General features: G+C 46.6%; 2 protein-coding genes across 2 annotated transcripts in view; one reads left to right on the forward strand and one right to left on the reverse strand.

The window, feature by feature from the left end:
- The first annotated feature begins 78 nt into the window (after positions 1–78).
- LOC124471963 lies at positions 79–1,136 on the forward strand. The gene is made up of 5 exons (XM_047026636.1): positions 79–119; positions 224–344; positions 435–641; positions 763–829; positions 943–1,136. The coding sequence occupies exons 1-5, from the start codon at positions 79–81 to the stop codon at positions 1,134–1,136; spliced, it is 630 nt and encodes a 209-aa protein (XP_046882592.1).
- Positions 1,137–3,476: 2,340 nt separating this feature from the next.
- The window catches only part of celsr2 (cadherin, EGF LAG seven-pass G-type receptor 2), a 45,610-nt gene continuing 22,636 nt past the window's right edge, over positions 3,477–26,450 (reverse strand). Inside the window, exons 3-34 of the mRNA XM_047025928.1 lie at positions 25,078–25,300; positions 21,173–21,288; positions 20,927–21,015; positions 16,394–16,551; positions 15,802–15,965; positions 15,419–15,544; positions 13,580–13,755; positions 12,537–12,728; positions 12,278–12,391; positions 12,000–12,156; positions 11,435–11,576; positions 11,223–11,343; positions 10,923–11,106; positions 10,585–10,686; positions 10,271–10,365; positions 9,870–10,079; positions 9,511–9,694; positions 8,971–9,292; positions 8,641–8,808; positions 8,389–8,512; positions 8,018–8,218; positions 7,539–7,713; positions 7,305–7,417; positions 7,073–7,155; positions 6,666–6,792; positions 6,425–6,535; positions 6,118–6,248; positions 5,824–5,912; positions 5,548–5,712; positions 5,028–5,264; positions 4,713–4,935; positions 3,477–3,666 (exon numbers count right to left, since the gene is read on the reverse strand). Coding sequence (XP_046881884.1) covers positions 3,660–3,666; positions 4,713–4,935; positions 5,028–5,264; positions 5,548–5,712; positions 5,824–5,912; positions 6,118–6,248; positions 6,425–6,535; positions 6,666–6,792; positions 7,073–7,155; positions 7,305–7,417; positions 7,539–7,713; positions 8,018–8,218; positions 8,389–8,512; positions 8,641–8,808; positions 8,971–9,292; positions 9,511–9,694; positions 9,870–10,079; positions 10,271–10,365; positions 10,585–10,686; positions 10,923–11,106; positions 11,223–11,343; positions 11,435–11,576; positions 12,000–12,156; positions 12,278–12,391; positions 12,537–12,728; positions 13,580–13,755; positions 15,419–15,544; positions 15,802–15,965; positions 16,394–16,551; positions 20,927–21,015; positions 21,173–21,288; positions 25,078–25,300 — 4,829 coding nt within the window. The 3' untranslated portion in view covers positions 3,477–3,659. The remainder of the gene's footprint in view (positions 3,667–4,712; positions 4,936–5,027; positions 5,265–5,547; positions 5,713–5,823; positions 5,913–6,117; positions 6,249–6,424; positions 6,536–6,665; positions 6,793–7,072; positions 7,156–7,304; positions 7,418–7,538; positions 7,714–8,017; positions 8,219–8,388; positions 8,513–8,640; positions 8,809–8,970; positions 9,293–9,510; positions 9,695–9,869; positions 10,080–10,270; positions 10,366–10,584; positions 10,687–10,922; positions 11,107–11,222; positions 11,344–11,434; positions 11,577–11,999; positions 12,157–12,277; positions 12,392–12,536; positions 12,729–13,579; positions 13,756–15,418; positions 15,545–15,801; positions 15,966–16,393; positions 16,552–20,926; positions 21,016–21,172; positions 21,289–25,077; positions 25,301–26,450) is intronic.

Below are 26,450 nucleotides of genomic sequence, written 5' to 3' on the forward strand. Positions count from 1 at the left end.
GAATTGCATGAGGACAAGATTTGGTTGTTTGTGATCCAGACCTGATTACATGACTCTTGCCAGTGAGGTTAAGAAGTGATGGAGCCTAAAACTGAGATTGAACAACAGCCTGACACTCAGTAATAGCAGTCCTGTACAATGCAACAAAAATATATACGTAGATGTATGTAGTTATCACATTTAGCTTGTACTCATGTTTTACTTTTGTCTGCTTGGGAGTCAGAACATCAAGCTCAGAGGAGGAAGATTTTGATGATGGCTTTGTTCAGATGCTGGCCAGCCATCTTGAAGAAGACAAAGATGTTGAGAGTGGTTGTGAAGAGGATTATGACTATGAGAAGCAGGTACATAGACTCGTGTAAAGTTGTTTACCATTATTGTCAGTGAAGAAATCACATGGCCAATGAAGTGTAAATGTTCATGTACTACGTCAGATGGAACCAGGAACCTCCCAGGCTGAACGAGCTGCTGCAGCATCCCCAAAAATGGGGTCCCCTCGCGAACTATCCACATGGGACCTAATGTGCTTCATAAACAGGTGGAAGAGGGCCCACTCGATTGGCCACCACATCAACATGCTGACCAGGGACCCTGGTCGAAAGGCACTGATCATGCAGCATGAACTACAGTGTAAAACTAGTGTAAGAGTCCCCACACTGCACGTTCTCCTCGCTTTGTCTTTAAACTCCTAGTTTAAAGTCTAAAAGCTGTAAAGTCTCAATAATACAACCTGTGTGTTTGTTTCATCTGGGCCCTCTTTAGATCCCTCTACCTGTGGTGTGTATGCTTGAGGTGGAGGCCTTGCAGATTCTAAGAGGAATTGAGAAAGGTAAACTCCCCCTACAAACACCGGTCATTCCCACTTAGCCGCCCACTTAACTTAATACAGCTCTAATGTTTTCCACCATGAAGTAAAATAACTTCTCTCTTCTTCTTCTTTAGAGTACATGTACAATTTTGGTGCCCGCCACCCCCTTACTTTGGAGGTCCAGAAAAATATTGAGAAGTTGGAGACCCAGGTGAAGGCTAAGGAAGGAAACAGGCCAGTTCCAGAGGAGAATGGGTGGCTGTGGAGGCTTCTGAGATGGGGCAGGACGCTGGCGATCAGGCTGGGGGGCTCCTGGGGCCTTGGCTGAAGATGGGAACACTCCAAAGTAGGAATGTCCACCCAGAACAGAAGAAACCCAGATGAACCTAAATATATAAAAGTGTATTATAAATTGTTGTGTCACTGAGTGGATATAAAATAGTACTTTCAGGACTGAAACAGGTTGGTTCTCATTTGTTTTATGAGTTCAACATGCACAGTAGGAGACATACAGTACAGTATTGAAGGTACTACCAGGTGACCCTGATGATTAGATGTGCTGTTCAGTTAACCAAAAGGCAAAGCAATCATGTTCATGTGACACCATAAAGAAATGGAATGCCTTATTAGGGCTGAATGAACTATTGTACTAGTCATTTTCCTAAAAAAACAAACACAAAGCCACCAATGTAAAAGCACATCTGTTTACTCGTTGAATTTTGGTGAATTCCTTTACAAAGCAATTTCACATAGAAAAATACAAGCCATATCTAGACTACCCTGTATCACTTAAGCTTTGACATCAGTAGCCTACGTAAGGTCTTGGTTTGAAGCAGTTTGATTGCTTGGCGCTCTGATGATGTACAGATATCATCACTTCAGATAACTGGTACCAGTAAAAGGAGAATGTCATTAAGTGGTCTTGGTATATTCTGTACTCTTCAGTTAAGTAACAGCAGTTTGAATAATGTGACTAATGGCTAGACTGCCATCTGGTCGACGAGAACAGAAGGAGAGATGAGCACAAAAAAACGATTGGCAAAGCAGTTCCTTGACTTGGCACACTGAGGTAAAATGGAAAAGATTCTTGCAGACTTTATAGTTACTCATTGTGAACAGACCATGTTGTCTAGATTTTGATAGGAAAATGAGAGATTCAACTTATTGGTGTATGCAGGAGAAGATTGCCTTAGTGATTAGACCTAATAAGGCTGAAGAAAAAAAGATCCACAATTCTCGGAAAGACTGGACTTTAAAAGTTCAAGATCACAAGAAAGAACTTAGATGAGAAATAATATGTGAAAATGTATTTTACACACGTCAGAAATTATGCTTGCTGCTTGCTACTAGTGAGGAATCAATAACTGAATGTGGATTGACAGTGGGAAATGTACACATTAATGCAATATGATTCAATTCCAAAATGTGTTGCATGAAATATTAGTATATTTCTTTTTACAGGCAACTTTTTACAGTAACATTGGTATACATTTCAAATAGTATTACTGCACAAGTGTGCAAGAATTTCAGTAAGTATTTTACAAAACCACAAATCCTTCATATCTAATCTATAAAATACAAAGTTTTTTAGTCACAGATTCAAATGAAGGCATATAATATCCCTTGGACAAAAACATTGAAAAAACTGAGAGCATTTTCATGGTTTGTATAAAAAATGGGCTCCCGACAATTTACAAAAAATTGAGATCTATCAAAAGTCCTTTTTGTCCTTGTTCTGAACACGCAGGGTCTTCCTGGCATCAGGTCCTCCTCTGATGTCATCAAATGAAGGCTATGTGGTGGAGAAGGCAGCCATTCTCACACAAATTCATGTAATTGTCAGATTATCTCAACCCTGGTGAGGCCCAATGGCCTTGATCCAGCTCATGTAGAGCATGTTGGGGGTTCCCAGTGTGCCGTGTCAGAGTATTTATGTACCCTGTCCCTTGCACATCAGTCCTCCAGACACACCTCCCACAGGAGTCCCTTCCACTTGTCTCTCCAGTGTGGAACAGAAGCTCTCAGGTGTGTAGCTTAGATAACCTCAAAGGAAAAACATGTTCCCCTCTACAGAGACCTGGTTAGTCAGTGAACCAGCTACAGTATACTTGCTAGTTCCACTTGGACATTTCTGGGTTGTGGGGACTTTTTTTTTGGGACTTTTGTTCAAAACGCAGCAACCTGAGAAGGGACTCCTCTCAGGAGCGACCCTCAGACTGGCACCATCCCTCTCAACACAGACAGCTTGAAGCTCCTTTAACACAAACTGTACAGGAAACCCTTTCTGGTATAATGGACTAGTTAAGCTTGATGAGGAAATTCCCTGAACTTTAAAACAATTCTACAACTAAATGACCATCCCAGCGAAAAGAAGACTCCTTCATTATCTTTTAAATTTAGAAAAAAATAAAAAAAATAAAAAGACATTTAGAATTGAGCCACAGTTCTAGGTAACTGCCAGCATATCTGGACAGGCAGTGTAAATTATAAAAGTGCATCGCTTCAAGTATGTAAACAGAACCACCATTTCAAAAGAAAAGAATAAGGGAGTACAAGACTATCAGTGCGCTTGAGCCTGGACCAGTGCAGAGACTCCTGAGGTTTGGCACTCACACACACACACAAATACACACACAAATACACACACACACAAATACATACACAGACACAAAGACACACACACACATGCACACACACACACATGCACTCCTTTTGAAAACCATGAGCAGGGGTGTGGTGGGGAGGTGTTTCATCGTTCTTCAGGTTGTTGACAGTCAATCGCCCTCTGTAGCACCTCCTCTTGACATCGTCACTCAGAGACAAGTGTGGCTTGGAGTCAAGGGGCGAGGCTCTATGACCTGCAAAGATACACCCCTTCGTCAGCCAGGTCACATGGAGGTGTTGCGTTGGCTGCTGGGAAACAAGGCGATGGTGGAAAAAGGAGGGGGGGGGGGGGGGTTTAGGGAGGGGTGTGTTGATGACAAACGTAACACAGAGGGAAAAGAAACGAACGATGAGTGAGGATGATGAGACACACAGACACACTGAACACGCATGCCGAGGAGGAAGCCACATGTGGTGGGATTCTTATTTGGTTTTGAGAAGAGTGATGGATGCTTAATGGACAAGCAATTTGAAGGCCGTGATCCAGATTTCAAATGAGGATCAATTGCTTCAGTGAGTAAAATTAAAGAATAAGAATCTATGATTTTTTTTGGAAAGAGAGAGAGGACAGAGAAGCATGGTTAGTCAGCTATATTATGTTTATCGAACACTTTAATACTGTAAACCAAGAATTCCGGATTTTTAACCAATGTTAACACTGGCACTTGGGTACTAGATAAATCTGTAGCACTTCTCATTTGTGTTACGGTTCACTATGTCTCTCTGCTAAAGAGAGGCGTATTTATTAAACACCGGTTCACAGGGGTTGTTTGAGATATTAGCTCTTTGGCTTTTCAGCTCATTAGTGAGAATGGCATGGTGGATACTGTAGTACGTACTGGACTGGCAACACAGACACAATCACATCAACACTAATTGACAAGGTAGGACAGGAGACGAACAGACTACAAACAATGACGACAAGAAGAAAACACTGACAGCAGCAGCAACAAGACAAGCTTGATATCAATTCTTTCACACATTATCTTGAAAAGAAATGACATCTTTCATAACAGGAAGCAACACAGAAACAAATCAGTGCTGAGGCTGGTCTCAAATGACACTGACTGGGGGCGGGTCGTTTTGGTAGTGTACGTTATTGGATGACTAATCTTGGTTGTTATTTTTGTTCAACATTTTGGAGCGAAAATTTCACTTAGGAATGTAGTGCATGTAACTTGGTCATTTTGTTAGCTTCTATTCACTGTCAAGGTTCTGGGTACAGATGACAAAGACTCACTCTGATCCTGAAGAGTCACCGTCCACTGTCCCCGCCTTGATGCTCATGGCAACGCCGTTCAGCTGATCTGGCGGGCCAGGCTTGGCCCTGGCCCCTCTGCTCTCACCAGAGGAGGACCCCTGAGGAGACGTGGTGCCTGGAACGTTCTCTGAAAGCTCGTTGTGGATGCGGTTGATCCCATTTCTCTCTGCGATGGGGGACAGCTGTTTTTTCTTCAGGATACCTGCATACAATGACACAAAACCATATTTAAACAAATACATTTGAGATACCCTCCAATCCTACAAACAATTAAAATATTGTGCTGGTGGTCACCTTTCTGTGGGTGTGCGTTGAGGTTAGGCAGGCTAGGGAGCAGAAGCATCATATTGTCCATCCCGTAGCCCTCAGCCCTGTCGCCCAGTCTGTCATCTGGCATGGTTCTGTTGTCACGGGCCTGGCCTGGGTCAGGGTTGGCATGAGGCTCCATCTTCATCCTGTCAGCTCCGCCCTCAGGGTCCCCAGCAGGGGCCACATACTCACCCGGCCAGTACAGCTTACTCAGGTTGGTGTCTGGGTGGGAGATAACCACAGAATGTTTAAATACAAAGTACGTATCTATCGCTCGGTGAATCAAATAAGTATGCAGGTTATAAAGTCTATCTTTGGAGTTTTGGTGGGTTAAGATGTAGTTCTATGGGCGTATGTGAAGCCCTCTGTGACATTGCTTGTAAAAAGGCTTTACAAATACATAGTATTTTATGTGATTTGATAAAGGTAAAGAAAACTTGTTGTATACTATTTGGGTGTTGTATGCAGCTGTGTTTTTGGGCCGCGGCAGATTGGGGTGACAAACCATGGGGGTGTGGTCGCTTAGCCACATTGGAGGCAAGGCTTTCCCAGCACTCCTCTGGAGCATAGGGCCCCTCCTCGTCCTCGCTGTCCGACGAGTGTGTGGAGGCGTAGGAGCCACTCTGATCGTCCTCCAGAGACAGATCGCTGTCGGAGTCCGAGTCACGATCTACACACACACACACACACACACGTTTATCATTTCAGAATGAACATATTTGATCAATAATCTTCAGCGACACATGGTGAGTCAGAGCCCACAGAGAGGGGAATACGGTACCTTCCAAGTGTTCTTTAGTTTCATGGAAGAGAGAGCTGTGGTCATTCAGTGCAATGTGTCCCTGGCTGTTATTCAGCCCTCCATCTTCCCTAGAAACAGCACAACGGAACACTGATTAGTAGACATACAGAGACACAGAAAAAGACAACCCTTATACCTTCATTTACTACACGCCTTTCCCAAGTACATAGACTGATAAAACAGTACTGCTATGAAAAATGACCAGTAAGTCATAAACAGTCCCAAGGACTGAAGCAAACGTTCAACTCCAGTGTCCCTGTGGGCTTGCCGTACCTTAAGACAAAGGGAACGTAGCTTTGTTGACTCTTCCCGCTCTGCAGAGTTCCGTTAAGAGACGCACTGGAGTCCCCAAAAGGCAGGTGGTACAGTCTGCCGTCCACATAGCTGCTGTTGCATTTATAGGACTGGAGATGGAGAGGAGGAGCGAGGGATGAATGACAGAGAGGGAGACCAACCACGATACGATAATCCACATGGATCACATACATGTATATTACACTGAGTGATTAAAGTCCTGAATAAGAGCTCTTCAAAGCTAAACACTCCCAGATCAACCTGTTTCCTGTCCAGACAGACTCACCGAGGGCTTGGACTTGATCATGTGATCGGGGCGCTTGCGGCTGCAGCAGTATTTCATGGCGTTCCTCGCCTCCTTGTTGAACACGATGCGGAAGAAAAAGATGAAGGGACCCTAGGATGGAGGAGGGAGAGTGACGAGAGGAAGAAGGAAAAGGTTAATGGACCAAAATACAAGACATTGACCAGAAGAAAGAAAGGTGAGCCTAAGAAACAGGGCCCAGGTAACATGAGAGGAGGGTTACCTGGATACAGTTGAAGCCAGCAAACAGGTAGTGGAAGAGGATCATGTCGCTGTTGACAGACAGGATGGCCAGCAGGCAGGAGACTGTGACCAACAGGAGGACACCGCACGCCGTCCGCAGACCACAACTGGAGACAAGGTAAACACACACAAACTAGGACGTTTACCATGACATGCATTTATGTGTGTTTAAAATAAATCATACCCCGGCAGCAATATCAGCATTCACATCAACCTCTAGTTTCCAGTTATAGTAAACTGTAGGAAAAACAAAGTATCCTGTTGTGGAGATCATAAAGTGCTGTGTTCATGTATCCTTCGGGGACTCTAGATTGCCAGCTGATTATCAGTAAGAGTGCTATTTGGTTGGCCGAGGATTGGTGTTCAGGCAGATAAGGGGGAGCTCACACAGGGGGCTCCTTCTTCTCCAAGCTGTGGTGTCGGTGAGAGCAGGAGGCTCTGGAGGCAAGGATGTAGAGGAAGATGTTCATCTGGAGAACAACACGGAGCCAGACACACTGTCACACACTGTACAATGCTGCTCCGCCAAAGAAACCAGTAAACACACACACGAACATAAGGAAAGGAGGATATTTAGAACCTTTTGTTACAAAGTGTGTGTTAGTAAAGGTGTACTCACCGACACCACCAGGGCGATGGGTCCCGCAAAGCTCCAAACAAGAGTGTCATAGACAGACAGCCAGCAGAAGTCAGGGTTCCCATAACCTTCGGGGTCCAGACCCACCGCCAACCCTGGAGAAGCACACAACCAGAGACATGATCGTAAGAGTCAACCAGGGATTCAGAAAATGTTTATAAGCGTGAATATGTGTGTGAGAGAGTAAGAAAAAGCGGAAGTCATTTGTGTGCAAACCTGTGATGAAGGCCGGCACGCCCCAGCCAATCAGGTAGTAGAAGCGCATGGGTCCATAGTTGACGTCCCGGACCTCACTGAGCATGCGGTACACATGCAGCCCCTCCAGGAAGAGCCAGGAGAAGGTGCACAGGTAGAAGAAGTGCAGCAGGATGGCAATGACTGTGCACAAAAACTACACACCATGAAAGAAAGAAAGAAAGAGAAAAAATAGGGAAAAACAAGCAGATCATTATTCTGTACAGAATGAATGGGCTACATTTCTCCTGAGCATATCTCTACCTATGATTTGTTCGGGTTAGGGTTAGCCCTTTCATATTTACATGGGGGGCGACAACAGGACAAGATAAAAGCTACATATGTCTTTTGTACGTTCTCCCCTTCATTCCCTCTCTCACAGAGGAAGTAGAGGGGGGTGAGGAACAGAGCAACACCAATCAGGGAGGGACTACTTCATAGGGGGGTTTCTGATTGGTTACCGGGTTATCGGCCTGGTTGATGCCCAGGATGAAGATGAGCTCGGAGAGGAAGAGGGCGGCTGCGCCGTTGTTGATGATGCTGGTCTTGTTGCAGTGCATGGCCCGTAGGCACAAGAGGAAGAGCGTGGTGAGGAAGAGGAAACCCAGGGTCACGCCCACCGTGCTCCAGGTGACCAGTTGCACCGGTAGGATCTCACCATTCTGACCAATCAGGAGAGAGAAAGAAAAAGAGAGCACCGAAGTGGGGAGAATATTGAAACTTGAACAAGAGTCTTTGTGAATCCCTTTAGAGTTCAGCCCTATCAGGTGTGTTGTGCATGTGTGTGTGTTTCTCCTTATGTGTTGTGCCGTGTGAGGTTAGTGTTCCTCACCTCTCTCCTGGAAATGTCCATGAGCACAGCAAAGCTGGTCATGTGGTAGCACTGGCAGCTGATGTGAGTGTGGTTTCTGAACACCACCTCACAGCCTTTAGCAGACCAGCCTCCACTCCCAGCTCTGCACCAATCAAAGAATACAACCATATCATTTAGAAGAAACCAATTACTACACCATGATTAATGTGTACATTTTAATTTCCCGATTTAGTGCCCATTTCGCTTGTTTTTCAATGAAAATGCACTCACAGTATGGAGTGGTTCCAGAAGACACAGATAGGCTTGGAGCGCTCCTCGGTGGTGACCAGGCGGAACTGCACCGTGATTGGCTTGTCCAGGGTGTGCTGCAGCAGCTCATCGTTATCATGCACCGTGATGCTGACCACAGGTGTGTTGATGACCGGGCGCTTCGGAACCCTGGCAGGAGACGCCAAACAAACAATGTCAGTGAAATGCATAATACTGGCTGACACAGATTGACTAGCTCTCTCTCTGTCCCTCAAACACACACCCATTCTTCTAGTATCTTCCCTTAATTCTCTTCCGTCTATCTCGTTCTCCCCCCAGCCTCCTCCTTACCTGAGGCTCCTCTTGTCGGGGTCGTAGTTCTCGGGCAGAAGCGAGGCCAGGCTGTGGAAGATGATGACGCTGGCCACGGCATCCTGCTGACCGGCGTCCTGGTGGCGCTTCCTCCGTGGGGCGGTGAGATTCCTGGAGGAGTCTGGAAAAACGGGGAACTCTTGGTGGCGGTGGCCCTTGGTCTCCACTGGGGGCTCGAACACAGAGTCTGGGAGGGTGACGGCCGTCTCCAAGTCCAGAGGGCGAGGTCCTCTCAGGGTCTGATAGCGAGGGAGTTTGGCGCCGGCAAAGTTCATCTTGTTCAGACGGTCCACGGAGATGACTGGAGGGGACAGACAGGGTTTGTTGTACAGACAGACAGACAGACAGACACACACACACACAGACAGACACACCCACAGACAGAAACAGGCAGAGACAGACAGAATGACAGACAGGCAGACAGAGGGTTACACAGCATAAGACATCTTTGGAACCATGTGAACCGCCGTTTTAGAAGACGTCTCTTCCAGTGAGGGTGTCCCAGGGGGCCGTGCTCACCTATGTGAGGCGTGACGATGGTGAAGGGGCTCAGGTAGGTCTTCCTCATGTTCTGAGCCAAGGCGTTGGCGTAGTCCTCAAACTGGCGCAGCAGTACAGCTGTGCCCCCCTCGGTGTGCTGGATGAGCTCCCAGTGAGGCCGCGTGCCAGGGGACAGGATGGCACTGCCCACGCGGACCAGGTTCTGAGAGAGGGTGGCATGTGAGGTGTCATCGAGATGGAGTTATATATAAACATTCTGTGCTACATCATGCTGTTTTGTGGTCTGGTGTGTGGTGTTGAGTTGGTAATCTGTGCTGCTGGTGTGTGTTTGTGTCTATGCGTGTGTGTGTGTGTGTTTCTCCGTTCTCCAGTGCTACCTCAGTGAAGTGAACGTCCTGTGTGGCGGTGAGGTTGAAGCCTTGCTGGCTGCTCTCGTGCTGCAGCAGTCTCTGAGTCAGCCGGTAAGCCACCTTGACGTCGCTGCCGTAGTACTGCGCCGTGTGCAGCGTGGCGTTGGCCAGCATGGCTGCCGTCTGCTGGACACGGCCAGAGTCCAGGAGCGACATGTTCCGAGCCAGCTTCTCCGACTGAGGGGGAGCAAGAGAAAACATGAGGGCTGAGAACAGGAGGCACACTAGAGGGGGGTCTACAGGAGCAGATCTATGTGGTTGATATCTTGAGCTCTTCCAGTGTAAATGAGACGGGGTATGGTGATGATGCATCAGGGTGGGTAAAGGAGAAGAACGGGATTGGACATGCAGCTCCTGTGTTTACTCACCAGAGTTTTGAGTTTAGTAAAGGTGACTGAGGTACAGTTGAAGAGGTCGGGAGGAAGCCATCCCTTGTGTTCATCACAGTGGCGGATAGCTGTGCCTGTAGACATATATATATATATATATATATATATATATATATATAGAGAGAGAGAGACAGAGAGAGAGAGAGAGAGAGAGAGAGAGAGAGAGAGAGAGAGAGAGAGACAGAGAGAGAGACGTGAGATGATAAAATAATGAGGAATAAGTGGCCAAGGGCCAGTTGGGAACATTTAAATTCCAGAATGGTAATGTGACAGGAGGCTGAAAGTCATCATACCCAGAGATCCCTTGGGACAGGGGACGGCTGCAGGGAGACCAAACTTAGTCCTGGGCCACCAGATCCCAGCCTTAATGGCCTGGGGACAACTGTCATAGATGACTGAGAGCAGTGGGAGGCAGGGGGGAGAGAGGGAGAGAGAGCATGACACATGGTAGCATAATGAGTGTGATGGAGAAGGAGAGAATTCCAACGTCATAATCCTTCTCCTTGAAATTGTGCTAAGCACCACAATGCAAATTCTGCTTTTAAAACACAGCCATGCACATGTGATTACCAGAGTGGAATCAATAAACCCAGCAAACATGTCAAGCGTGCAAACATATGGTGATTCTGACCTTCACAGCCGTTTGGCGACACCTCAGCGAAGGGGTTGTCACAGCGGTCACACTGGCGCCCGATTACACCGGGCTTACACTGACACTGGCCACTCTCTCTCTCACAGGCCCGGGAGAACGAGCCAATAGGATAGCAGTCACACAGCAGGCATGCCTCACTGCCGGCTGGGTGATAGTGGTTATCCTATAGGAAGAGAGATAGATTAATAAAGTGAGTGAGATTGTTTTACAGGGAGAGTCTACAGAGTATATTAAGACAACAATATATAGCTCCTCGTCTCCATTGTAACACAAAGCCACCTTGCAGCGACACTCCCCGCTGGTCTTGTTGCAGTCTGAGTCAAAGCCCTTGTCTGTGTGACAGTCACAGGGACCGCACGTCTTGTGTCCCCACCAACCTCTGGGGCACGGCAGGTCAGTCCTTCAGGAACACACACACAGGCATGGTTAGAGGACCACACACACACACACGCGCAAACATGCTCACACACAAATTGATGATGTTTTCTCACTTTTTCTCACAATACTGGCCAAAGTGGTTGCTGGTACAGTCACAGGTGTAGCCTAGGGCGGAGCTGGGCTTCCTTGTGCAGGCTGACTGGTGTTCACAAGGGTTTAGGGAACACGCATCTGTGCAGTTGTTGCCATAGTAACCTAGCATGAAAATGACAAATCCAGAATATATGAAATATGTACATGCTGAAATGTTGAGTTGACGGTGATGGTCATTGATGATGATGGCAGAAGTGCTGGTTCGAATGCATGACAGTGAGAACGAGAAAGAGGTAATGAGAGAGAGAGAAAGAGAGAGAGAGGTAGAGAGGTAAAGAGAGGTAGAGAGAGAGGTAGAGAGAGAAGGAGAGAGAGAGAAGGAGAGAGAGAGAGAAGGAGAGGGAGAGGGAGGGAGGGAGGGAGGCAGGCAGGCAGGCAGGCAGGCAGGGAGGGAGGGAGGGAGGGAGGGAGGGAGGGAGGGAGGGAGGGAGGGAGGGAGGGAGGGAGGGAGGGAGGGAGGGAGGGAGGGAGGGAGGGAGGGAAGGAAGGAAGGAAGGAGGGAGGGTAAAGAACAGACAGACTGACCAGTGAGGCAGGTACAGGAGTGGCTGTCCCAGTCATCGCTGCAGTAGCTGTTGGAAGGACAGGGGTTGGACACGCAGGGGTCAGGAACACTGCAGCCCTGCTCCACGTTGAACCTCCTGGCCTGGGACAAAGTCAGGATGTCTCCCACACGCAAACCCTGAGGAACACACACACACACAAGTGGGATAAATCTCCACGTCTGCTTGTGTGTGTTTGTTAACGTTTGGGCATCAAAGTGAGTGTGTGTGACAGAGTGAGAGACTGGGTGAAACACTAACCTGCACACACCCACGGAAACCATGCTGTACTTTCCCATCAGCCCCGGCGAGGCCTCCGACGCTCACCATCTTCAGCTTGGAGCCCTTCAGCTTATTGTCCACCTCCATGCTGGCCTGAACCAACACCACACAATTCACTGTTACCAGACAGCTGCGAACACCAAACCACCGTTTGATCTACTCGACATGAACAGGCACCTCAAAACTTATCAAAAGGGAATGACGACTTCATATATCAATATTTTGTCACTAGTCCCACCAGATAGAGGCCGTGATCGAGGGTCAGTACAGCCTTGTGGCGTGGAGCCGAGGCCGCCTGGGCCCCCGGTGACCCCTGGAGCTCCAGGTGGAGGTGGTGCCAGTCTCCATCGTTAACGGTCAACTCCTCCACACGTGACAGGGTGGAGTCTTCCCCCCTCTGTAGGCCCATCATCACACTGCCCCCACGCAGCTGCGGAGAGACCAGGGAGAGGACAGAGGGGGTGGGGTGGACGAGGAGAGAAAGAAAGAATGAAAGGTAGAAGAGAATGATGAGGAGGGTGCCCGTGTGAGATGGGCGTTAATACACATCTTATCACACAGCAATCCAGACAATTACTGGCTGCAATCAATTTCAATCAGTATTTACGTGAATATATGAAGTCATTAAAGACATGGAGCTTTTCCTCTTATTTATAACCAATAACAGAATGAACGTTAGAGTAACTGGAAAATTGCTGCCAGTGGACAGTTATGCAACTTCAAAGTAGGACTCGTCTAGACAAAGAAACTACAGTGTGTCAGCCGGACAGGACTGAGATGATATCAGGATCAGGAACTTGTTACTTAACATGCTATTCTCAACATCAATATTAAACCCCTGCTCCAACCCTGACTGCCAACAGGTGGAGCTTTCTATCCAAAAACCTGATGGCCTTAGATTAGGTGTGTGTCTGTCTGTGTGTGTGTCTATCTGTGTGTGTGTGTGCGTGTATGTGTGTGTATATGTGCACATATGTTTACCATGCTGGAAGGCACTTAGCTATTGCCATCACAAAGTGCCAAACGTACACAGACACTGTATGGGTATTGAAGACAAAATCAGTCTTGTGATCTACCAGTCAACTACAGTCAGGGAAAGCTACTGGGTGGAGTAGAGTGGAGTTGACCGAAATAAACAGAAAACAAGGATATGCATGGATCCACCCCCTCCCCCATCCCTATTTTGAAGAGCCTATACGATGCACCATGTGTGTGTACTTGTGAGTGTGAATGCATGTCAGAAGGAGCGTGCCAGTGTCCCAGGGTTAATCCTTCTCTCACCTGCAGGCTGAGGTTGTGGTGCTGCCCCGCAGACACGTGCAGCAGCGTTGCGGAGGGCTGGCGCGTGCGGAACATGAGCTCCACGTGCCAGGGCACAGTGACCACTGCCGCCGCCAACGCCAGGTTACTCCACTGCAACAGGCTGTTGCCCAGGAAACGCTGAGGGCTGGCCATCTCTGCAACATAGTGAACCAGAAGGAGAAAGAGGGATGTGTGTGTGAGAGAGAGAGAGAGAGAGAGAGAGAGAGAGAGAGAGAGAGAGAGAGAGAGAGAGAGAGAGAGAGAGAGAGAGAGAGAGAGAGAGAGAGAGAGGGGGGGGGGGGGGGGGGGGGGGGGGAGAAGAGGGAAAGCATTTGAGAGAGGGATGTGTGCACGAGAGAGAGAAGGAAAAGGAGCGACAAATAAACAGAGAGAGAAAGTGAAAGAAAGAAAGAAAGGAGGATGGTGTGAGAAACAAGAAAGAAGAGAACGATGCCTTTATCAGCGTTCAGTAGAGGGCATGTGCCAGTGAGTCACTGTAACTACTTTCAGAACTGTCATCTTCAAAAGCTAAAATCTTATGTTACACAAAAGAAAAATGAGAGACAGCTGAGGATTTGAAAATGCATCATAGTCAGTTGACAAAGAGGATCCTGTTTCAATGACAGCTATACGGAGTGACATTGCTTCTTTCTGTAAAAACTACTGGTGATGAGTGTCAATCATCGCATGTGTGAAAGTGGTGCAGTCTGACTTTTTGCATTTTAATTTCAATAGGGAGAAATATAGAAAAGAAAAAAAACTAAAAGATAAAGAATGTTAGTGTTTTCTCTTTCTCATTTGGCTATTGTACATCACAGTGATGCAAAGACACACAACCAGGCTGTGACGAGCCATCAATTATTAATGACAAATACAAGCTGAAGTGTCACACTGTTTGTCATTGGCTGGGGCTGAGAGACACCGCCCCCCCCACCCCCCCAGGGACATCTGCAGTCTGGCAGCCCAATGACTGCAGACACCATCTGATAGTCTGATAGTTATTTTATACACTCTGCATTGTGTCTTCAAGTTAAGGTTCAATGACTGTGCTGAGCTTCGATTTAGTCCTTAGAGGTGGTTTTTCTTGTACTTGGGGGGGGGGGGGAGGAGGAGGAGGGGGTAAAACCTAAGAAGCAGAAGGTGCCTTGGAGAATTGCTGGATTTGTTTCAATAGTGAGACAGGTGGGCTCTAATGTAGCTTGAGGTGCATCTTAGACCACATACTGGTTTAAACATTCATGCAGTGCATGTTTGTTATGAGAAATTTAATAATTAATTAGATGGATAATAAGTAGCTGCATTGCTACACCCATAGTTCTAAATGTCCATGGTAGATATTGTCTTGTTCCTGCCATTGAACATTAGATTGTAGTATTTCATTTGGTTGACTTGCAGTAGCTGCCCTTTTGCTCTAGGTGACCTCTCCTGACCTGTAAATCAGCCCTTCAAACAGCTGCACTGCACAGAGACGACAAATGGCCACTGTGTGCGCAAATACTTACATTTCTTTTCACAGCTATATAAAGCACCCACAATGGCCTTTTGCCATTACACCACCTAAAGAAGATGATGCACTCCCAGACTGAGAGTCTAGGTGATAATAGGGTTATCTATCTATTTCATGGCTCACTTAGTCCTAATGTATGCTGCTGGCAAAGGAAAGTGTCTCTTTACTGAAAGATTCTATAATCATAGGCCACACCAGGTCAAACCAACCTAACCTAGGTTTCATCTCACCAATTTGAGGAGGATTCCTTTCTCACATAATGTTACTAAACAAACAGATAATAAATGCATGAGTTAGTAAACGTCACTAACCCTTTTGGCAGTTCTGGCCTCCATACCCTAGAGGGCAGTCACAGCTGAAGGAGCCCCAGAGGTTCACACATGTTCCCCCGTTCATACATGGGTTGTTGTTGCAGAAGTGCCTTTTGGCTGAGCATCCTGAAAAGGTGAGCAAATTCAACATCTTGAAAAACAACGCATCTTTATACCAACTTGGGGTACCAACTTGGGCTTGGGGTACTAAACTATTCATGACACACGGTAAAATGATGTCATCTGTCTCAAACATAATTAGTTAAACTCCAATAGGAGCACAGTATGTGACTGAAAAGCAGTAAAGTGCAGCATACATGTACAGAATTCAGCAGTGAGCTTTAAGGCTACAAATCAGCCTTATATGCCCATTTGTGCCTTACCTGGCAAAGTGCCGTTATTAGCAGTAAAGCTAGCCATGTCGACATGGCGGTTGTCTATACGTAGGTCCTTCATGCAGCCCACGAACTGGCGGTTCTGGACAGGGAAGTCCTCTGGGAGTTTGGGCACCCCCCCCAACAGAAGGGGACCAGTCAGGTCCAGAGATCTGGGAACCCAGAAGAGCCAATGGGTGTTAAAAAGCTGCTGCTAAGCTCACTTCTTTACAGGGATCCTAAACACGAGTGCCGGTTTCATTAAATATTCATCACAGAGATTTGGAGCTTGTTTTTATTCAGAGATGAGAGCAGATGAACCGATGAAAGACTCCTTCACTAAAACAAAGTATGTTTAGTTGTCATGCTGAAGGTGGCGAAAATCAGTTCTAAGAATTTCACAGGAAACATTTCTGAAGACTAGAGGTCATGCTTTCCCAAAGAAAACTGATGCTGAATATGTTATGAATGCTGTATGTCTAAACTGTGCACGGAAATGTCGGGGTTGCAAAAACCCAGACCCTCTACTTTTTGGTAATGTTTTTGCCAATGATTGTGCCTACCTACAGCACTAACAGAAATGCCTCACATATGTACTTACTTCTTGGATCCTGATTGGCTGCCTTGGGCAGAGCAGGTGTAGTTTCCAATCACATGACCAAACCTCAGGGCCACAGAGGTGTCACAGTTGTCTATGGTCACCACCACCACCTTCTGGTCTGAGGGGCCCTGGGGCAGGCCAGCCTGGTTCAGGATTGGCTGGAGGGTGAAAAAGCGGTGGGGTCCACAAAAGAATATAAATTTGATTTTCTGAAATGTTAAATTCAGTCAATAATTAAGATTAAATTCATACAACAGTGAATACAATAACCTTGGATGGACATTTATTACCCTGTGAGTGACAAACATGGAGACTTTGTGGCTGACTTGTGGCAGAAATGGAAAAGTTAAGGAAGAATAAATTGAGAGAGACAGTGAGGAAATGACACATCAGAACAGAGTTTGCATCTGACAGAGTTGAAAAGGGCAACTCTGACTCATGTAACCATCACGCCTAGAGAAAGAAACTAGACTTTAAAAATATGTTAAAGCTCATTGTTCATACAAGTCATATAAGAGAATAGTAGAAAAAGGTATATGTGGAAGTTCACTGATGGTGGGTGTGTGTGTGTGTGTGTGTGGGGGGGGGGGTGAGAGAGAGAGAGAAAAATTGTGAGGGAAACAAAGGGAGAAAAAAGGCAGTGAGGGAGATATTAATGTCTGCTTAGCATCTATAAATAGGACTTGAAGGGATTTTTTAAATGATGATTTTTTATGGCTACCTATAAAACTCTGCATCTATTTGCAGTCTTGTCATGCTTTTTACCATTTTAAATTTGAGCTCCAATGTAAGAACTGAAAGAAAAGGTTTTCTGCTTAGTCATTGAGCTCATCCTCCTAAAAATTGTTACTTTGGGGTGTTAATTCATGTGCGTCTAATTAAACAATAAATTGTTGGAACTGAAGGTTTAATACTTCAAATAAGAAGCTGTTTTTGTGGTGATAGAGGATCAACAACCAATGCTAGCTTTTGAATCACATCCCAGTCTCCCGTTTCAGCTCTTTTACATTTAATATAATATGCTTTCATTATTTAGATCCAAACTGCCACTGTTCATGGATGGGGCTGGCACATAACCTAAGGCACTGACACCCACACACACACAGATAAAGCCCTGCTCTGCAGGACACTGACTGCCCTCCTCAACGCACCTCTCATTGTCTGAATCAATAGGGGGAGAAACAAGAGTGGGTGGGGCAGGGAGGGGGGTAGAATAACGATCCTGTCAATAGAGGTCATGACCTCTTTTCAGACTGGACCGTTTCCCTCGGGTCACACAGAGCTCATATAAAGCAGAGGTTATATTGTTGGTTGTAGCCACTGCTATCGTAAGGAAAAAGCCAGCTGGTGTGATGACCAGCCATGCCTGAGGGCGGAGTCTGAGCCTGACCAATCAGGAGCGCCTAAGTAGTGTCTATGTCTGAAGGATATATGCCTTGGGTAGAATGGGCTAGCTGTTCATATCTCCATGGGTTGTTTTATTCCAGAAAGAAAAAACAAGAAGTGTTTTGACGATTACGTAAACCTTCTGGGACTGTTGATTACAGGATCAACTCTATCGCCGCTATGACATAACTGTGTCTGATCCTTTAATGACAGGATCAACCAAACTGTTTGAGTACAATCCGGGTGGTCTTGCCCCAAGCAGACTGAGAGCCAGCTGCAGTATTGTAGGTGTTACTAAGTCCCATCTCCCCAAAGCTGGGCTGCCATCCTTGACATCCACCCCCTCACATGCTTCTCATTCCAACTGTACCCACTGAGTCGATTAGATTATATCTGTGTGAGCTATTAATACTGCCATCCAATGGAGGCCTTGCTGGTGCTCACCAAGTCTGTGTCTTGTGATATCTGTCAGCTGGTAGTCTGAGCTATGGAGAGAGGACTAATGAATGGTTTCACAGTCCTGACTAGAAGAGCCACCGTGCTTTAACACCCCACCTGCGACAAGTTGAAGGGACAGTTCACCAAAATATACCAGCATCCTAATTGTTTTATTTACGGCCAGTTAAAAAAGGGAAACAGCTCTTGCTTTGTCTGTACAGACCCAAGTCAAATGTTTTGAAACTACAGCCATTAAATTATCCTTGCCTGCGACTGTGGAGTTCTCCGAGTTGGACCTCAGATGCTTCTATTCCATCGAAGATTCCTATTCTTCAATTGTGTTCGCATTGCCAGTGAAGGTGTCTTTATATTTCAGTTGAGCCCCAATGAAAAAGAGGAGAGCTAATTTGTTGCGACTAAGAAGCAAGCAAAACATGCAGTGTGAGACGGTCTGTTTCAGATTGTCAGCAACCAAATCATCCGACACGCTCTTTAACACGCTTCCACTCAGGGTAGAAAGGTCTGGAACAGCCCGTGGTCCAGACCCACAGACTTTTTCACAGACCTAGAATCGGGCCTGGCTCCCAGAGGCCCCTGCCTGGCTGAACTACAGCCCCCATCAGTCACGGCTGTTGACTCTCCCATAATGACTCGGTGCTAATGTCTGTCAGACGCTCTGCCTGCCACACAAAGCCCCGGCCTGTCAAAGCTGATTGGAAGGCACATATTTACTCAGGACTACATTAAACACCGTCTCCACTCATTACAATGGCATGACAGGGAATCATGGGAGTATGAGTTCACTGTCGATTCATGATGACAGGGGTGTAAGAGCATGGGAGCAAACGTCTGCTAAAATCGGGGTCTGGAGCCTAGAAAACCATGGCAACCAGAGAAGCTAGGCCTGAAGCGCAGTGTCCTGCTCAAAGGCCGAGTCAATACTTCTCTCTCATTCTTTCTTTTCCCTCCTTTCGCTCCTCTCCTGTCCTGATTTTCTCCCCTCGTTCACGAACAGAGAGAGGGGCACCTTCCCCCGGGCCGCATCATTCACTGCCCCATGGTCCCATTGGAGGAGAACCAGGCACAAAGGCAGCGGTCATTGCCATTCTTCACACTCCCCCTCACCCCTGAAAGGCACATTTCAATCTAAAATGGCCTCCCACCTCAGGCCTCCCCACCCCCCATGGACAGGAACGGGGACAGGGCGGAGGAGAAGGGTGTTGTGGGATACCTCAAGGAGGAGGAGCTATCTCTCTTCCTCCGTGACTCGCTCGATCTGGACCAATAAGCCCACTAGCTGCTGGGTCTGAGAATTCTGATTGAATGGGATTAGTTTGACTCAGTCTCTGAAGGATCTGTCATGTGCAGTGGGAACTCTAGGGTTATTACCGGTCTTTCACTGCCCTGGGCCTCCCAGCCTTGTTCCATATTCCTGAGTTCATGCTATGCATTGTGCTCACTGGGTAAGAGTGCTTTAGAGGGTTTAGGAGGGAATCCATTTGTAAGTCTCGTCTACTGCAACACTGCAGATGACCGTTAGCATCCTGCAACACCCCAGTGATGTGGTGTTTCATGCAGGTCACTGTAAATATGTATAACACTAAAAACAAGTGATACAAAGTTCCACTGGGCTTCAGGGTTTTGTGCCGAAGTGATTAATAGGAATCAAATACCCCTCTTGGAGGGGCACCAAATAGTTTGGGCCTGTGAGATGTTGCGGCCCCCACTTCCATTACTTAGAGCTGGCTGGAATCTGACATGGCCATGTTATCATAGACACTGAATAGAATATCCACACTTGGGGGGTGGTTGCCTGGCAACAGCTTTCTGATGCAAAGTGACTTCCTGAATAGATGAAAATGTAACATCCTGTGTGTTAGTCTGGGGGGAGGGAGGGGTGGGAAACTGCTGAAAGGGATGGGGACAAGGAAGGGGGGGGGGGGGGGGAATAGCCCCATGGATTCTTTGCTGATTGATATGGAAATACAACAAAGTTGGAAAGTAGAGAAAAAATGTTTTTTGGAGTGTTGACTTTTCACAGATATATACTATGAACATTCCCTCCAGTCTCTCTGTCACTCTGACAACTCTTTTCATCCTCCCTCCCTCATTCCTCCTATGTCTGGCTGGCACCCCGCCAACACACCTCCTACATAAACGCTGATTCTGTGAAATGACACAGCAGTGATTGGGACAGGGAGTAGCAAACCACACATCTAGGACATCTCTAGCTCTTCTCACTATTTTCCTAATATGCAAAATAGCGGCAACATTCCACCAACACTAAATTAAAACAATGAATGAGTCGATCCACTATGTGATCATCTGGGATGTTGAGTGTGATAAATAAACCCGTATCCATCACTTGAGCCCCCTAAACAGAATGTTCTCAGCAACAACTATAAATCTAGTCAGTTTCAGGCCAAGTATGTTGAGAAAATATGTCTGGTATTCAGATGTGTCTTGCCACAGATAAGAAATATGAAACCTTGATATTTAAATCAAGTCAAGCACTACACTGTAGTACAGCTCTGTGAGGAAGAGATGCCCCTGCTTCTAGTGAGCAGGCCATACTGCCAAGGGCAAGGGTGGGAAAAGTCCAGGTCAGAGAGTCAATGAAAAAAGCTTGTTTCAATTGAAATAAACGATGTAAAGCAGGGCTAGATTCAAGGTTTTCAAGTCCCCCGTACCAAAAGCGTAGCGCCATACCTTGTTGTAGTAGTGGATTTGAACGACGTGCCACTGTCCATCACTTATCCCTCCAAGGATGTAGGGCGCCACTGTCGTCTTGGTCTCCCCTGGAGAACAACACAAGGTCAAAGGTTGTTCAAATGCTTGGATCAGCACTACTGGGGTACAGTGTTTGGGGTTTTGGATAGCGGGCATGTTGGAATATGAGTGACAGCAAGAGCAAGACTTCCACTTTCAGTTGTCATGGTCTTTGGTAGCTCCTACCTGCAGAGAAGGTCAGCTGGATCTGCTCGTTGATGATCTCCACAGCTATGAAATCGTGTTTCTCGTTGAAGCGGCCATTGTAAAGTAACAAGCCATTTGGCTCCTTGGTGGCAAACCTGGAGGAGAGAGAGCAAGAGAGGAGCTCAGAAGGACTACATTTTGTAAAACGTATCACAAAAACAAAGATATCTGTGCTATAACTATATAATTTTTACAGAGAGTTGTGATGGGATGGACAATGATGAAGTGCTTTGATAGTGGCATCATGCTCCACACAGCTTGGTGCCTTTCAAGTACCAAGGTCGACATTCTTCTACAATACAATCTTAAACATACATTTACATTTCCCCGTTAAGATTTATTACTACCAATATGAGCTCATATCTACCATACAACACACAGTGTTCAGGCAGACAACAACATACCGAATGATAATAAATGCAAGACAAAATCACTTTTCCCCCCTCTTGTTTTCCTAACCTATTGGATTGCTACTACAGCATACTGATGCGCTGCGCGCTGTGATTCACCAATGAGGACAGGAAGAGAGAGATTTAACAGCGCTGCAATTTCACATTGTTCACTGAGCAGCCAGCAGGGTTGACCTGGAGCACAAGGCTTGACTGAGACATGGGGAGCACTGTGCTGCACACACCCACAACCTGCCTACCAGGGATAGGTATCATGGGTAAGAAGGGCCTCAGACAGAAGCAGAAAACTGGGACAGTTACAAAACAACTAAAGGAAGAATATACAAGGCTACATATTCAGCGTAGGTAACAAAATACGAGGGAGCAGCATTAAAATAAAAAATAGGACACCTCCTACAGCGCTCATAACAATAGTTGTTGAGACACGACGGAAGACAGAAATGTACCGAGCTCTAAAAAAACAAACCATTTGATGTTCTCCCAAAGAACAACATAGAATCAAACATGCCAACACAACAGAAACCGGCACTTCTATCTTTTAGCTCGCTGCATATATTTGTGGGGAGCAGCCTACTCCATGGTGGGTTGCCTGAGGTCAGTCTTCTGTTGTTGTCATGTTGTTTACTGTCACGTTAACACACTGTTGGACACGTCTGATCTGAACACACCATTGCACCTTTCCCTCTCCTGACGCCACGGTAACAAATGCTCTCCTCTCTCCACCTGAAGAGAACCACGGAACACATCCAGAGCCAGCCCTGACGACAGCTCAGAAAACCACATGTGAACCATATGTTAGAGATCCAACCATAGAACAGACCTATTTAACATGTATTGGATGAACGTGTTCAAAAACACGTGTCTTATATAATAATACTGTACTCAGAGTAGACAGCATCAGATGCCAAAGAATAATGATGCCAGACCATCATTTATCTGTCTCCCAGGAGACCTCACAGAAAACATTCCTCTTTCATTCCATTTGTTAAATTCTTAACATCTGTCTAAGGATGGTGTGTGTTGTAATGTGTGTGACTCGCTGGCACATGTAGACCTTGGCAGACAGAACCCCAGCCTGTTCTCATGGAGACTGTGCCAGACGACTGCAACTGACAGTATTTTCTTTTTAAACAAGGATGAGACTCTAAATCTGAAATATCATGGGGATGCTGTGGAAGTGTGTGTGTGTGCGTACTGTATGTGTCTGTAACTGTGTGTGTGCGTGTGTGTGTGTGTGCTGTGTCTATTATTCCGGAGTTGGAGCGTAGCCATGGGGCACAGCAACGCTGACCTGCTTACTGAGGAGAATGATAATCATGACCTCAGATCTGAACCAAGAAGAGAAACACACACACGCAACCTCCAGATGATTAGAAACCAACACAAAAGCATTTTAAACACAACAGTAGCATCAAACCATAAATATCTCAATGATGCCTGCTTTCTAGAATGTTCATCATTAGCTGAATTGAGCTTTATCTTCTACAGCATCAAGGCTTGCTCCGCACTCCATTCCCCCTGGAGTGTATGTGTGTGTGTAATCAACTAGAACTAAACTCTGACTGCACTGGCATCATTACATGTCACATTAGGCAGCCATCAGCAAAAATAACAACCAGCCTGCTAGGAAGAAGGAGCAGTGTCAAGACAGCCATGTTTGTTCATGTACGACGTGTGCAGTCCTCCACACATATGGAGACAGTCCCATTTTATTATGAGATAGATGTTTGGCTTTTTACCATTTCATTTTCTAAAAAGTTGAGAGACCGGAAAGCAGGGAAAGAGAAAGGGGAAGACATGCAGGAAATGACCCAGGACAAATTCAAACCTGGGTCCCTGCGTTAGGGCCTTAGTGATTCAGTTGTATGAAAAGGGTTTAAGCCTGTCCACATACTAGTCCTCCTGCCCCATGAGAACAACGTTTGGCAGGGCAGAAACCTGATCAATTCTAGCTCAGGTGTCAGTCAACCTTACTCCACTGCCTGCCAGGCTCAAACTGTACACCCACAGCCAACTTATCACTCACACACACACACACACCCTTGTATAATGTATACCACAAATACACACACACACACATTTGCACACCTCTTTTCCCAAGTCCTGTGAGAAGTGTAGTGAGTGAAATATAGGCTGAGGCTCTTACCAAACAGGTCAGAGTAGTTTCTCCATCCAACAACACTGCCACCTGAGACACATTCAAAGCGAGGCCACTTCCATAAAAACCTCACAAAGTTGTATTGATGTCACTCCAAGCAATTAATGGGAGTTTCAACCTCTGCCAAGCACGTCTCAAGTGACATGAGTGACAAAAGTGAAGGAAAACAGCAGAACACATTTCCCTGTGATATTATGAAGAGGTAATGTCGTTGTTATGGTGGGTATCAAATACAAAGCGGCCAATGATTTTACAGTGTACCTTTTCATGGCTAGGAGCATCACAGTCAGATCAGCCTCGTCTACATGCATGCCTGCTGTGCTTCAAAGGCTTCAGTACTTCTGCTTAATTCAGTGCAATTCCCTAAGTTCCGTCTCTCAGGAACATTCCTTCAAATTAAATCTCTGATCCTGGACATAAAATCCTATGCCCATTATGAATTACTTAAGGAACAACCCGGGGATTGAGAATTTGAGAAAATAGCAGATGGATTAAAACACACACACACGTAGATGAACATGAATATGAACACATATTCACACAGGAGTCAGGCAGCAGCATATCTCCGGCTTCACCTTGATGCAAGAGACAGAGTGGAAATAGAGCTGGGAGTCAGCTCCAGGACTAAGTGACCAACCAGAGTAATCGGATCAGACTCCTGGGTCTGGGCCTAATGTTCAGTCTTACACAAGACTCCATCCAGTAACACCACATCCTCAGGCATCCTTCACCATTCAGCTCCTCTTGAGTATTCACACAGCATTTAGCACACACACATGCAGTCTAGAGCTTTTATGGAGCTGTAGTGGTGGTGGGGCCGCTCGTTCCAGCAGTCGATCCCCACTTAGAGACAACCTTTACATCTGGGCTCTCCAACCCTGTTTCTACCTTCCTGCAGGTTCTCTTCAAAACCCAGTTGTGACTGAACTGATTCGACAAATCAACCAGCTCATTCTTAGAATCCGGTGTGCTTATTAGTGTTGGAGTGAAATCCTACAAGAAGTTGCTTCTCTTGGAACAGAGTAGGAAAGCTCTGCATTAGATCAGCTTTGAAACTCCAGGGTGCCTTTGACGTGGGAGAGGGGAGACAATCATGGGGCTCTGATGGTGTGTGGCTGAGAGGGTGGTTATATGGAACTGTGAGATGTTTGAAGTGGACACTTGAGAGAAAAAGAGGACATTTGAAAGAGAGAATACATGAGTGAGTGAGAGAGAAAGAGAGAGTGCGAAACAGAGAAAGTGTAGTGCGTGAATCACTGTCGCACGATCAGGTGAGGGGGACAGAGGTGACATGGTACCCGCAGCACGGTACTTACGCCAGAGACAGAGTGAAGTGGAAGCGCTGGCGCAGCCCCTTAAAGGTGAGGAAGGACTGAGGGGGGAAGTTCCGAGTGGTCATCTCACAGTAGGGCTTCTCGTAGCCCCCTGCAGGACACTCACACTTGAAGCCACCAACCAGCAGGTTGACGCAGGTGCCTCCATTCTTACACACACCTGGCGCGCAGCGTCCTGAACGAGATGACAGCTCACACCGCTTGCCTGGAGAGATAGGTGACAGAGAGGGGAAGATGGGGGGGGGGGAGATAGGAGGGTAGGAGGTATTCAGAATCGCTTCCATCACAATGACAAATGACTGTGGCCTGGTTAGTCCCTGTGGTTCCAACCTGAGATACAAACCACCAAGCCCCTTCCTCCCTGCCTGTGTGCCAGTTAACTGGGTGAATCTTTATTCACTACAGCACTGTGGCTGCTGCAGTCCAATATGGGCCATGACAAGATGGATCACGCCCCCGGCACTTACCACATGAGCCAGGGCCATCGAGGAGAAGGAAGTGGGGGGGGGGGGGGGGGGGGGGGGGGGGGTTGGGGGGGAGAGATGAGGTCAACTGAGAAAGCCCAAGTGAGAATAAGACACAGACAGTGAAACAAGACACACACACACTCACACACAGCTATTGCAGTGGGAGAAAGTGTGTCAGTATGAGTAAGCCTCCATGCTCCAGAGCCCTGGAAGCCCAGTGCTGTTATTCATCTCCAGTCTCTTCTCTGGATGACGGACTGCAGCAACAGCAGTTGCTATGGCGAGAACAGGGCTGCACGCCTCCTTGCACGAGGACTAGATGTTGGATCCGAGCCACTCAGCACCGTGAAACCCTTCCGCCATGCCTGTGTGTATTGTTACTGTACACAGACAAAGATTCATCTTATACACCAGGGGCGCACACACAGGATGTTTGTTTTCTCTGGTACAGTCGATTTGTCTATTTTCCCTAGCTGATCACTTCTCAGTTAATCTTAATGAAGAGCCTTTTTTGTTTGACCATTGTAGTAGGGTAAATCAATTTATTCAGCTGCAAGGTCATAATGGATTAAGGATATTCTGGAAGAGGCTGTAGGGTACACAATACATACACACTCACACACACCCCAAGGGGAAACTCAACATTTCTGAAAGGCACAGTGTTTGGAAGGACATTTGTTCAGAAATGCAGACTGAATACAGTTTCTTCATTGATGCACACTTTTTACTACTGTACAGCTGTACCCAAGGCAACAGAGGCAGCTCAACAGTGACTCTTTCCTAAACACTTACAGCAATTTATGCCTTTTGGGGGATAAGTGGGTATCTCACGTCCCCCAGAAACAGATTGCAAGCCACTATTACAATAGGAGAGGCTGCTTGTCTCTT

The sequence above is a fragment of the Hypomesus transpacificus genome, chromosome 9, assembly GCF_021917145.1.
Source record: "Hypomesus transpacificus isolate Combined female chromosome 9, fHypTra1, whole genome shotgun sequence".
Taxonomy (NCBI): domain Eukaryota; kingdom Metazoa; phylum Chordata; class Actinopteri; order Osmeriformes; family Osmeridae; genus Hypomesus; species Hypomesus transpacificus.

Excerpts from the sequence above, each read along its gene's own strand:
- LOC124471963 (XM_047026636.1), top strand. The coding sequence starts at position 79 with ATGGAGCCTAAAACTGAGATTGAACAACAGCCTGACACTCA. Across the intron at positions 345-434 it reads ATTATGACTATGAGAAGCAG|ATGGAACCAGGAACCTCCCA; the intron begins GTACATAGACTC and ends GTACTACGTCAG. Across the intron at positions 830-942 it reads TCTAAGAGGAATTGAGAAAG|AGTACATGTACAATTTTGGT; the intron begins GTAAACTCCCCC and ends CTTCTTCTTTAG.